The following is a 12,449-nucleotide window of genomic DNA, read 5'->3' as shown; positions in this document are numbered from 1 at the left end:
TAACATGTCTGACTATTAAAAATATTTTTCTGATGAATGCTTTCTGTACGGTAGAAAAAACTTCTCACTAATGGTGAAAACCAAAATGGGGTTATCGCAATCTTAAAATTAGAACTCAGCCACTGAAGACCACAGTTGATGAGCACTGTTCACATAATCGGTCAGAGAAATCTGATCCTCTCACTCCCAAAAGCTTACCACGGTTTTCACAATTTTCCACATGGAATCTAACTGATTTTATTAGGCAAGGGAATTGAGAGACAGGGAACATAGGAAAGAACTGACTGACAGATCAGCTACAATCTTATTGAATGGCAGAACAAACTGCGGGGCTTACTCATGTTCCCACATTCCTGTGCTGCCTCTCTGAGTACTTCCTCTCCACAACTTGACCTTACCTTTCCTCCCCCAGCCCACGCGCTATCCACTCAATTTCAAAACTCTGTAAGATACTGTGAAATGACTTTCTTTACAGATTGAGCTTTATGGAAAGATAAATTGTTGCTGTAGTCGAGTGTTCAGCTGGTGAGCACACATGAATTATCCCTCTACATGTTAATATTGCACTTAAATTTGAGAGTGCGCTACAAAGACCAGCAAGGAGGTCAAGCAGCATTACAATCTGCAATCAAAATCAGACCCTGAGTGCAACATGGCCGCACTCTCCTACTGCCTTTTTCCCTCTTCCTGACAGATGCTGAATACCACTCCCAGGTGTCTCTTGCATATCCTGTGATTCAGTTAAAATCACAGGAATGAAGACAGCCTGGGCACAAAAAGGGGCAGTGATTAATCCACAAAAGTCCTTGTAAAACAGGCAATTGTTTTAGTACTGCTATCACTGACTCAAAGTTTGACTACGCTGTGTGGGAGAAGCAGGTCGCTGTCATGCTGTTGCACCTCTCCCAGGTGTGAAACCTCACAAAGCACCTCCAGCAGCAGAAATGGACCAGCCGTGTAAAAACAGTGTGTGCAGGAGCAGGCCAAAAGCTAGGAATTCTGCAGTGAGTAACTCACCTCCTGACTCCCCAAAGCCTGTCCACCATCAACAAGGCACCAGTCAGGAGTGTGGATCAGTGCAGCTCCAACAATACTCAGTTAGCTTGACATTATCCAAGACAAAGCAGTCTGCCTGACTGCTACCACATCCACATTCTTCGACAGAGAATGCTGGAGAAACAACAAGTCTGGCAGCAGCTGTGGAGAGAAAAACAGAGTTCACGTTTAGAGTTTGGTTGATCATCTAACTCAATGCCACTTACCTATAGGAAAGAACAGTCCTAAAGTGTCATACTTAAAACTGGTATGCATTTGTTTCTCTATTTCTATCCACAGATACTGCCACACCTTAATTCTTTCTCCAGCATTCTGAGGGTCTGCTTCAGATTTCCAGTATCCACAGTATTTTGCTTTTATAAACAGCCATACAGCACAGAAACACACCCTTCGGTCCAATCAATTTATGCTGACCATGATCCCTAACTAAACTAGTCCCACCTGCCTGCATTTGGCTCATATCCTTCCAAACCTTTCCTATTCATGTAGTTATCCAAATGTCTTTTAAATATTCTAACTGTACCCACATCCACCACTTTCTCTGGCAGTTCATTCCACACACGAACCACTCTCTAAATCAAAAAAGTTTCCCTTCACGTCCTTTTTAAATCGTTCTCCTCCCACCACAGTTTCAGCAGTGTGTACCATCTACAAGATACACTGCAGCAACTTACTTCAACCTTCCAGACCCAGGACTTCCACATAGGAAGACAAGGTCAGCAGATCAATGGGAACTGCACCACTTGTAAATGCTCTCCGAGCAACGTACCATCGTGACTTGCAAATATGTCACCACCCCTTCACTGTTGCAAGGTCAAAATCCTGGAACTCCTTTCTTGAGTGTTCCTACATCACATGGATTACAGTGGTCGAAGAAGACAGTTCACCACCACTTTCTCAAGGGATAATTAGGATGGACAATAAAATGCAGGCCAAGCCAGTGATGCTCACAACACAGGAATTTAAAAAAAGTGCTTCATATCAGAACTCTAAAACAACCAATTGTTAATTTTAAGATTGCAGGATTTACCCTTGGAAACCTTTCACCAATGTCCTGTAAACTACTCCTAAGGTTTTTCTCTCAAGGTGAGGATTTGAAACGGAGTGTCAATGGGTGGGGAGAGACTGGTTCTTTGCCTGACTGTGATATCCTTCCATTTAGAAACAGTGTGAGGAAGCCTGCACCCTCCCAGGAAACTTCACTCTTCCAAAAACCAATGTCAACTACAGAGAATGGGAAACAAAAGACGTAAGTTGGTATTCTGTTCATGATTCTTTCCGATAAGCGTGTAAGTGGAATGGTATCTGGCTGGTCATCAACTTAAGGCTATCAATTCGAGTCCAAATCTTATCAAGACTGGCCTGGAATTCTGACCAACTGGGGCAAGATTTCTGCTTAATTCAGGGAAAAAGAATGTGAAATAGGTTTAGAACAGAATAAAATTAAGTTGCTAGAACAGGACAGCTTTGCGTCTCTCCTCCAATTGGCCTTAATTTCAGGTTGGAAGTAAAAGAGGAATGTTGACATCTGCTGTGGCTGGGGCGAATGTCTTCATAATTTGCATTTGTCTACAGCATGATGCACACCTTTTGGGAGTACTGCATTTCCTATAAAAGCAGATGCTTGGTCAGATGTTCTCTTCAACCCATTTGTTCCCTTGCATCTGGTTTTCACTCCGCCCATTGTGGTAAGGAGAAAGGGCATTTAAGAATTGGACATGTGGAGTGTCACTGTTGATCTTAAGTCAAGCCCAAGTGATTAAATGAAAACCTTCACTAATGAGCATCTAATGCAAAATGTCTCATCTTAGTTCACAGCAGTTGTGGAACCACTACACAAAGCTGCCTCTACTTTGATTGCGAAAGTGAGGACTGCAGATACTGGAGATTAGAGTCGAGAGTGTGGTGCTGGAAAAGCACAGCAAGTCAGGCAGCATCCGAGGAGCAGGAGAATCGACATTTCAGGCAAAAGCCCTTCATCAGAAATTCCTGATGAAGGGCTTTTGCCCGAAACGTCGACTCTCCTGCTGCTTGGATGCTGCCTGACCTGCTGTGCTTTTCCAGCACCACACTCTCGGCTCTACTTTGATTCTGGTTGAGTCCAGCTTGCTTTAAATCTGGCTGAATAATACTTGAACATTATAGATGCTATAACCATAGGAAAACCTCAGTTATAGGTAATTAAAGGTGCTTAAACTATATTAAAAGCAATTGCAATTTCAATTATCAGAAAATATGCTTAAAATGTAATATTTTCCATTCATTTTACTGTAATGAGGGTCTTCTTGATGAGACCAGTTATTTTCAGCGACATAGCAGCTTTCGTTTACATGTCAGCTTTACTACAATACAAAATCTCAATGTGCTTCACAGAGGCACAGAAAAACTTTTCTGCGGCTGTCAGTGAGACATCAGGATGGTGTTTGCCTCCCTGGTGCCAGGGTCAAGGATGTCTCGGAGACAGTACAGAGTATTCTGAAAGGGGAAGGTGACCAGCAGGAGGGTATTGTACACGTCGGTACCAACGACATAGGTTGTGAAAGGGATGAGGTTCTTCAGAGAGAATATAGGAAACTAGGCAGGAGATTAATAAGTAGGTCCTCGAGGGGACTAATATCTGGACTACTACTGGTGCCACGTACTAGTAAGAGGGGAATGGAAGAATGGGAGGCTGAAGAGCTGGTGTAGGGGTCAAAGATTCACCCTTTAGGATCATTGCGATCTCTTCATGGGTAGAACCAACTTGTATGGTTCTCCCTGAATTGGAATGGGACTAATATCCTTGAGGGAGATTTGCTCGTGCTACTCCGGTGGCTTTAAATCAGTAAGGGGCTTGGTGGGAACCAAAGCGATAGTGAGAAAGAGGAAAAGCTGAGGCTGGTACAGGCGATAAGGGAAGCAAGTCAAATAGTCAAGGCAGACAAGAGTTTGGCAGAGAATGAGATAGGACCAATAAATTAAACTGCATTCATTTCACTGCAAAATGTCTGACAGGTCAGACAGATGAACTCAGGGCATATTTGGGAACATGGGACTGGGATATTATAGCTATTCCAAACGTGACTTAAGGACGGAGAGGACTGGCAGCTTAATATTCTAGGGTATTATTGTTATTAGAAGGATAAAAAAGGAGGCAAAAGAGGAGTACTCCAAATAGGGCCTAACCAGAGCTTTATAAAGTCTCAAGTAGCACAATGGTGCTTTTGTATTCCAACCCTCTTGAGATAAATGACAACATTGCATTCGCTTTCTTAATCACGGACTCAACCTGCATGTTTACCTTTAGAGAATCCTCAACTAGCACTCCCAGATCCCTTTGTACTTTGGCTTTACGAATTTTCTCACCGTTTAGAAAGTAGTCCATGCTTGTATTCTTTTTTCCAAAGTGCAAGACCTCGCATTTGCTCACATTGAATTCCCATCAGCCATTTCCTGGACCACTCTTCCAAACTGTCTACACATGAAAGAAGTGAAACTATCACTGTATTCTAACAGATGAAAGGCTTAACAGACAATCGATTTTTCAATGTATAATTTCAGTTACATCACACTGCAAATTTTTGCTATAACTTCTGTGTTACGATCGAGCCCTCCACAATCACCTGATGAAGGAGCGTCGCTCCGAAAGCTAGTGTGCTTCCAATTAACCCTGTTGGACTATAACCTGGTGTTGTGTGATTTTTAATTTTGTACACCCCAGTCCAACACTGGCATCTCCAAATCTTAAATATACTCAGTGACCTGGCCTCCACAGCCTTCTGTGGCCATGAATTCCACAGATTCACCACTCTCTGGCTAAAGAAGTTTCTCCTAATCTCTGTTCTAAAGGTTCTTCCCTTTACTCTTAGGCCGTTCCCCTGGGTCCTCACCTCTCCTGCCAATGGAAACATCTTCCCAACGTCCAGTCTGTCCAGACTTTCAATCAGATCTCCCCTCATCGTTCTAAACTCCACTGCGTATAGTCCCAGAGTCCTCAAACATTCCTCATCTGTTAAGCCTTACATTCCTTGGATCATTCTCAGAAACCTCCTCTGAATCCGCTCCAGGGCCAATACATTTTTCCTGAGGTATGGGGCCCAAAAATATCACAATATTCTAAATGTGGTCTGACCCAAGCCTTGTAAAGCCTCAGCAGTGCAGCCCTGCTTTTATATTCTAGATGAATGACAACGTTGTATTTGCCTTCCTAACTACCGACTTAACCTGCATGTTTACCTTAACAGAAACCTGGACTAGGATTCCCAAATCCCTTTGCACTTCCGACTTCCAAATTTTCTCCCCATTAAGAGAATAGTCCATGCCTCTATTCTTCCTACCAAAGTGCATGGCCTCACACTTTCCCACATTGTATTTCATCTGCCACTTCTTTTCCCACTCTCCTAACCTGTATAGATCCTTCTGCAGTCTCCCCGCCTCCTCAATACTACCTGCCCCTCCACCTATCTTTGTATCATCTGTAAACATAGCCAGAGTGCCCTCAGTTCCTTCATCCAGATCACTAATGTATAAAGTGTCAACTGGGGAGCACTTTGGACAATTCTATTAGTTTTAAAATAGTTGTGGAAAAGAATAGAACTGATTAAAAAGTTAAAGTTCTAAATTAGAGTAAGGCTAATTTTGATGATATTAGACAGGACCTTTCAAAAATTCATTGGGGGAGGCTATTCGCAGGTAAAGGGATGATTGGGAAGTGAGAAGCCTTTAAAAATGGGAGAACATGAGAGTTTAGAGATGGTATATTCCTGTTAGTGTGAAGGGCAAGGCTGATAGGTATAGAAAATGCTGGATAATTAGAGAAAGTGAGACTCTGGTCAAGAAAAAGGAGGCATATGGTAGGAATAGACATCTAGGATTCAGTAAATCTGGTAATAGAGGGGTGTAAGGGCAGTAGGAATATACTTAAGTGGGAAATTAGGAGGGCATAAAGGGGACATGAAATAGCTTTGTAAATACAGTTAAGGAGAATCCAAATATTACACATTAATTTGCAAAAGAGTAACTAGGGAGAGAATAGGGTTTCTTAAAGATCAACGTGGTCATCTATGTATATAGAACCTAGGAGATGGGTGAGATACTAAACTAAGATTTTTGTGTGGGCAATAATGTCTGTTCAAAGTCTGTGCAAAACCAATGTAGTGTACAAAATCCCATGCAAGGACTGCACAAAACACTACATCGGACAAACAGGAAGACAGTTAACGATCCGTATACACGAACACCAACTAGCCACAAAACGACACGACCAGCTATCCTTAGTAGCCACACACACAGACGACAAGCAACATGAATTCGACTGGGACAACACTACCATTATAGGGCAAGCCAAACAGAGACCAGCCAGGGAATTCCTAGAGGCATGGCACTCATCCACAGACTCTATCAACTAACACATCGACCTGGACCCAATATACCGGCCACTACAGCGAACAGCTCGAACTGACAACCGGAAGCGGCAGAGACAGGCCACTATAAATGCCGGAGGAAACAGCACAGAAGCGCTTCACAGGAGGCTCCCAAGCACTGAGGATGTCACCTAGACAGGGGACGAAACGTTTGCAAGACAAATTCCCAGCTCGGCGAACAGAACCACAACAATAATGTTTGTCTTACTTGACTGAGTTTTTTGAAGAGGTGACAAAGAAGATTGATATGGCAAAATGGTGGACCTTGTCTATATGAACTTCAGCAAAATGTTTGACAAGGTTCCGCATGGTAGACTAGTTAGTAAGGTTAGATTACATGGGATCTAGGGGGAGCTAGCCAATTGGATACAAAATTGGCTTGAAGGTAGGAGACGGAAAGTAGTGGTAGAGGGTTTCTTTTTGGACTGGAGCCTGTGATCAGTGGTGTGCCGCAAGGATGAGTATGGATTCGCTGCTTTTTGTCATTTATGTAAATAATTTGGATGTGAAAATAGGAGGCATGATTATTAAGTTTGCAGATGACACCAAAATAAGTGGTGTAATGGACAGTGAAGAAAGAGTATCTTAGAGTACAAAGACACCTAGATCAGATGAGCCAATGAGCGGCAGATGGATTTTAACTTAGATAATTGTGAGGTATTGTATTTTGGTAAGGCAAACTAGGGCATGACTTGTACCATTTATGGTATGGCACTGGAGAGTGTTGGCTAACAGAGACCTAGAGGTACAGGTGTACTGTTCTATGAAAGTGAAATTGCAGGTAGACAGGGTGGTGAAGAAAACGTTTGGCATGTTTGCCTTCATTGGTCATTGCATTGAGTATAGGACTTTGAGTGGTCATGTTGTGGCTGTACAGTACATTGGTGAGACCACTTTTAAAATACTGTGTTCAATTCTGGTCACTCTTCTATAGGAAGGATGTTGCTAAACTTGAGAGGGTGTGGAAAAGAGTTACAAGGATGTTGCTGGAACTGGAAGGTTTGAGTTATAGGGAAGGGCTTAATAGGCTAGGGCTTTATTCCTCTGGAGCGTTGGAGGCTGAGAGGTGACCTTATCGAGGTTTATAAAATCATGAGGGTCATGGATAGGGTGAATAGCCAAGGTCTTTTATCCAGGGTAGGGGAATCCAAAACTAGAGGACATAAGTGAGAGGTGAAATGTTTAAAATGGACCTGAGGAGTAGGCATTTTACACAGAAAGTGGTGTGTGTATGGAACAAGCTGCCAGAGGAAGTTGTGGAGGCAGGTACAACATTTGCAAGGCATCTGGATGGGAATATGAATAGGAAGGGTTTAGAGGGATAACTAGAAGGAAATACTGGCAAATGGGACTAAATCAGATTGGCATGTCGGGTTGGTGCAGACGAGTTGGACTGATGGGTCTGTTTCTGTGCTTGAATCATTGCGTAGAGGCCAGTATCACGTCTCCAAGTCGCACACTGGCTGTGGCTAGTCTCCCTTAAGCCAGTCCCTTAAGTGGAGAGATTCTGAATCTCCTGTTTATATCTGTCAGCCAAGGCTCCCTAATTGGCCCAGGTTAACCGCCCCAATCAAAGATCTCATAGTCAATAAGATCCACCTGATTCCAATCACTACAGTGCTGTATGACTCTATGACTCTAGAAGTGTTGTAAATCAAAATCTGACTGCAAACCTCACAAAGGTTTGACTGCAAAGTGAGGTGTGCAGTCCTCACTTTCTCCTCGAAGATTTTAACCTCTTACAAGGATGCCTTCCTTGAAGAAGCTCTCTTCCTCCCTCTACAAGGATTTCAGTGAGTCCCTCTGTCACTGCACACCCCAGGTCATCTCCTCTGCACAGAAGCTCTTCAGCCACGTTCTCAAACAGACTCGCTACCACAGCCACATCTCCCAACACTTCAACTCCCCCTCCCACTCCACCAAGGACATGCAGGTCCTTGGACTCCTCCATCGCCAGACCATGGCAACATGACGGTTGGAGGAAAAGCGCCTCATCTTCCGCCTGGGAACCCTCCAACCACAAGGGATGAACTCAGATTTCTCCAGTTTCCTCATTTCCCCTCCCCCCACCTTGTCTCAGTCAAATCCCTCGAACTCAGCACCGCCTTCCAAACCTGCAATCTTCTTCCTGACCTCTCCGCCCCCACACCACTCCGGCCTATCACCCTCACCTTGACCTCCATCCACCTATCGCATTCCCAATGCCCCTCCCCCAAGTCCCTCCTCCCTACCTTTTATCTTAGCCTGCTGGACACACTTTCCTCATTCCTGAAGAAGGGCCCGAAACGTCGATTCTCCTGTTCCTTGGATGCTGCCTGACCTGCTGCGCTTTTCCAGCAACACATTTTCAGCTCTGATCTCCAGCATCTGCAGTCCTCACTTTCTCCTGTAAGATCAAGGAAGCCTTGCTTCAGAGCTTTGGTGAGACCACACCTGGAATGATTTGTGCTGTATTAGTCTACACGTCAAAGGAAGGATATATCTATATTGGAGCCAATGCCCCAAAGGTTCATTTGGATTGGTTCTGGGTTGTCCTGTGATGAGAAATTGAGTAAATTGGGCCTTTACAGTTTGGAACTTAGAAACATGATAAGAGATAGTAGAAAAATATGGAAGATTCTGAAGGGTTTGACATGGAAGATACTGAGAGGTTGTTTCCATTGTTTAGGGAATTTAGAATGCAGAAGCATGCTCTCTCAGTAAAAGGGGAACAATTGTTTAAGACTGAGATGAGGAGGAATTTTGTTACACAGAGAGTTGTGAACCTTTGGATTCTGTGCCCCAGAGGGTTGTAAATGCTCCATCGTTGAACGCATTTAAGGCTGAGAGTGACAGATGTTTGGTCTCTCAGTGAATCAAGGAAATGTGGAGTCAACAATAGAGTTACGGTCAATGATCGGCCATGATTATCTTGATGACAAAGCAAGGTAGAGGAGGGCTGAATGGTCTACTTCTACTCTAATTCCTTATGCTCTTAACACAATATTAGAGGGTGAGAGGTGAAGAGGAGTAAAGACATAGGTAACAGACCTTTGGATAACCTCAAGTCCATGCAGACTCTGGAAGGTCGTCTAGGCATAATTTGGAATACCCAGTTCAAGAAGTGACAAAGGCATGGCTGAGGGTTTCAGCAGCAGTGAAGTTGAATGATGTTAGAGAAATGGAAGCGGGTGGTTGGCGTGATGGCCCAAATAATGTGATCGTCAGCTCAGGACACCATCTTGTGAACTGTCTGGTTTGGTCTCAGCCTATTAGCAATGATGGATTCAATCTCAAGAGTGACATGATTTGTAGCAAGGATGAAAGATAGCTTTGGTCTTCCCAGTATCTAATAGGAGAACACTTCTGGCCATACAGTACTTGATGTTGGATTAACAGACTGATAGTTGAGCAACATTGCGGCGTCAAGAGCTGAGTGTCATCAGCATACATTGGAAAATGAAAATGTTGCTTTCAGATGAAGTGACTGAGGAGCTACTTGTTGGTGAGAAATAGATGGGACCAATGATAAATCCTTGGGGAAGTACCAGTAAGAGGAGGATTAGAAGCAACTGCAAGGGCATGATTAGATAGATAAGAATGGAACTGGGTGAGGACAGTCCCACCCAGCTAACCAGTAATAGAGACAATCAAAGGATTGTACAATGGTATCAAAAGGGAGACCGCAATTTCCCTTCCCACGTGGTTAAAGATGCCCTCCAACGCATCTCGTCCACATCCCGCACTTCCGCCCTCAGACCCCACCCCTCCAACCGTAACAAGGACAGAATGCCCCTGGTGCTCACCTTCCACCCTACAAACTTTCGCATAAACCAAATCATCTGCTGACATTTCTGCCACCTCCAAAAAGACCCCACACCAGGGATATATTTCTCTCCCCACCCCTTTCCACCTTCCGCAAAGACCGTTCTCTCCGTGACTACCTGGTCAGGTCCACACCCCCCCTACGACCCACCCTCCCATTCTGGCACTTTCCCCTGCCACCGCAGGAACTGTAAAACCTGTGCCCACACCTCCTCCCTCACCTCTATCCAAGGCCCTAAAGGAGCCTTCCACATCCATCAAACTTTCACCTGCACATCCACCAATATCATTTATTGTATCCGTTGCTCCCGATGCGGTCTTCTCTACATTGGGGAAACTGGGCGCCTCCTAGCAGAGCGCTTTAGGGAACATCTCCGAGACACCCGCACCAATCAACCAAACCGCCCCGTGGCCCAACATTTCAACTCCCCCTCCCACTCTGCCGAGGACATGGAGGTCCTGGGCCTCCTTCACCGCTGGTCCCTCACCACCAGACGCCTGGAGGAAGAACGCCTCATCTTCCGCCTCGGAACACTTCAAACCCAGGGCATCAATGTGGACTTCAACAGCTTCCTCATTTCCCCTTCCCCCACCTCATCCTAGTTTCAAACATCCAGCTCAGTTACTGTCTCCTTGACTTGTCCGACCTGCCTATCTCCTTTTCCACCTATCCACTCCACCCTCTCCTCCTTGACCTATCACCTTCATCTCCTCCCCCACTCACCCATTGTACTCTATGCTACTCTCTTCCCCACCCTCACCCTCCTCTAGCTTATCTCTCCACGCTTTAGGCTCACTGCCTTTATTCCTGATGAAGGGCCTTTGCCCGAAACGTCGATTTCGCTGCTCGTTGGATGCTGCCTGAACTGCTGTGCTCTTCCAGCACCACCAATCCAGTCAATGGTATCAAAGCCTACTAACAGGTTGAGAAGGATGAAGAAGGACAGTCTAATTTGGTCACAAGCCATTTGGTACTGGAGCAAGAGTGGAAACTTAATTGGAAGAATTCAAGCATGGCGTTTCTGGAAACATGAGAACAGATTTGGAAGGTGATCAGAACCTTCAAGTGCTATTCAACTGTTCTGTATTTGAAATTGCATCCTAATCTTTGTCTGACTGGTCAGCACTTAGTAGTCAGACCGGTCATAAAATGAATAATGTAATTTACATTGAATGTGAGATAAGATTTTAATACAAGATGGCTAGTATTGGAGGATTTAAATCAACAATATCACTTTCAAACTTCTTTATTTTAATCAAAGACTTGATTTATGTCTACGTCATCAAAATGAGGTCACTATGGGAAAAGCTTTGGAAACATTGTTCTAATCTGTACCTAGTATCTATATCTGACACCAGATGTGTACCTTGATGTTAGGTTTGGTATTGTGCCATAATGTGACACCATCACATTGAGTCATTTTAGTATCATCTTTTTTTAAACAATACTGAATTCACCAGAAGGTATTTTGATGTTGTTTTAGTTGAATAACATCAGACTTGTGGAAAATTGGCTATGGCTTAAATTCACCACAATTATATAAAAATTTAAAGGGTTAAGTTATAAGGAGAAGTTGCATAAGATTGGTTTGTACTTCCAATTTATTGGAAGCCTTAAAAATTGCAAAACATTTGGCAAGTTCGATGAAGGAAACTGGTACCTTTGGTGAAATCAATAACAAGGGAGATTACCTTAAATTAGAACAAGGCAATTTAATAGCAAAATCACTTTTTCATAAAAAGGATAGTGAAAATGTAGAACACTGTTTCCTCAAAATATTATGAATGTTGTGGTGATTTGGGAGAAATTAGGGGTCAATTTTTAACTTTCAAGGTGAGGATCAATAGGATTTTGTTAGGTTGCAAGTTTATTCCAGATCAGGGTGTTCATTTAACTGAATGGCTGAACAACCTTGAGGGATTGAATAGCATCCTGCTGTTCTTTTGCCCAGTTTGTGGAGTGAAGATTTTGAGATTATGTATGCCTATTAATATTTTAAAGGTAAATAGGATGTAGGACAAACCTGGTTCACAATAATTTAGGCAGCTGAGCCTGTGTCAATGGCAGATCAATGTGAGCAAAGGTAAAATAGTCACTTGGTAGACATAATTTCCAATTGGACAGCATTTGCTGAACAATCTCAAATCTACAAGTTACATGAACAACCAGTTTAAGATGTTCTGTCA

The 12,449-nt window shown here is 43.6% G+C and overlaps 1 protein-coding gene across 3 annotated transcripts in view; it reads left to right on the top strand.

The window, feature by feature from the left end:
- Nucleotides 1-12,449, top strand: part of epoa (erythropoietin a) — a 63,910-nt gene that overhangs the window by 27,468 nt on the left and 23,993 nt on the right. For 2 of the 3 annotated variants that reach the window (XM_072591399.1, XM_072591400.1), the window contains exon 3: nt 2,219-2,305. The exons of the other annotated variant lie outside the window; for it this stretch is intronic. In XM_072591399.1, coding sequence (XP_072447500.1) covers nt 2,219-2,305 — 87 coding nt within the window. The remainder of the gene's footprint in view (nt 1-2,218; nt 2,306-12,449) is intronic. 3 annotated transcript variants of the gene reach the window in all.

This window comes from Chiloscyllium punctatum, chromosome 21, assembly GCF_047496795.1.
Source record: "Chiloscyllium punctatum isolate Juve2018m chromosome 21, sChiPun1.3, whole genome shotgun sequence".
Classification (NCBI taxonomy): domain Eukaryota; kingdom Metazoa; phylum Chordata; class Chondrichthyes; order Orectolobiformes; family Hemiscylliidae; genus Chiloscyllium; species Chiloscyllium punctatum.
The sequence above is the reverse complement of the archived record's forward strand: the minus strand, read 5'-3'. Positions and strand labels throughout refer to the sequence as shown.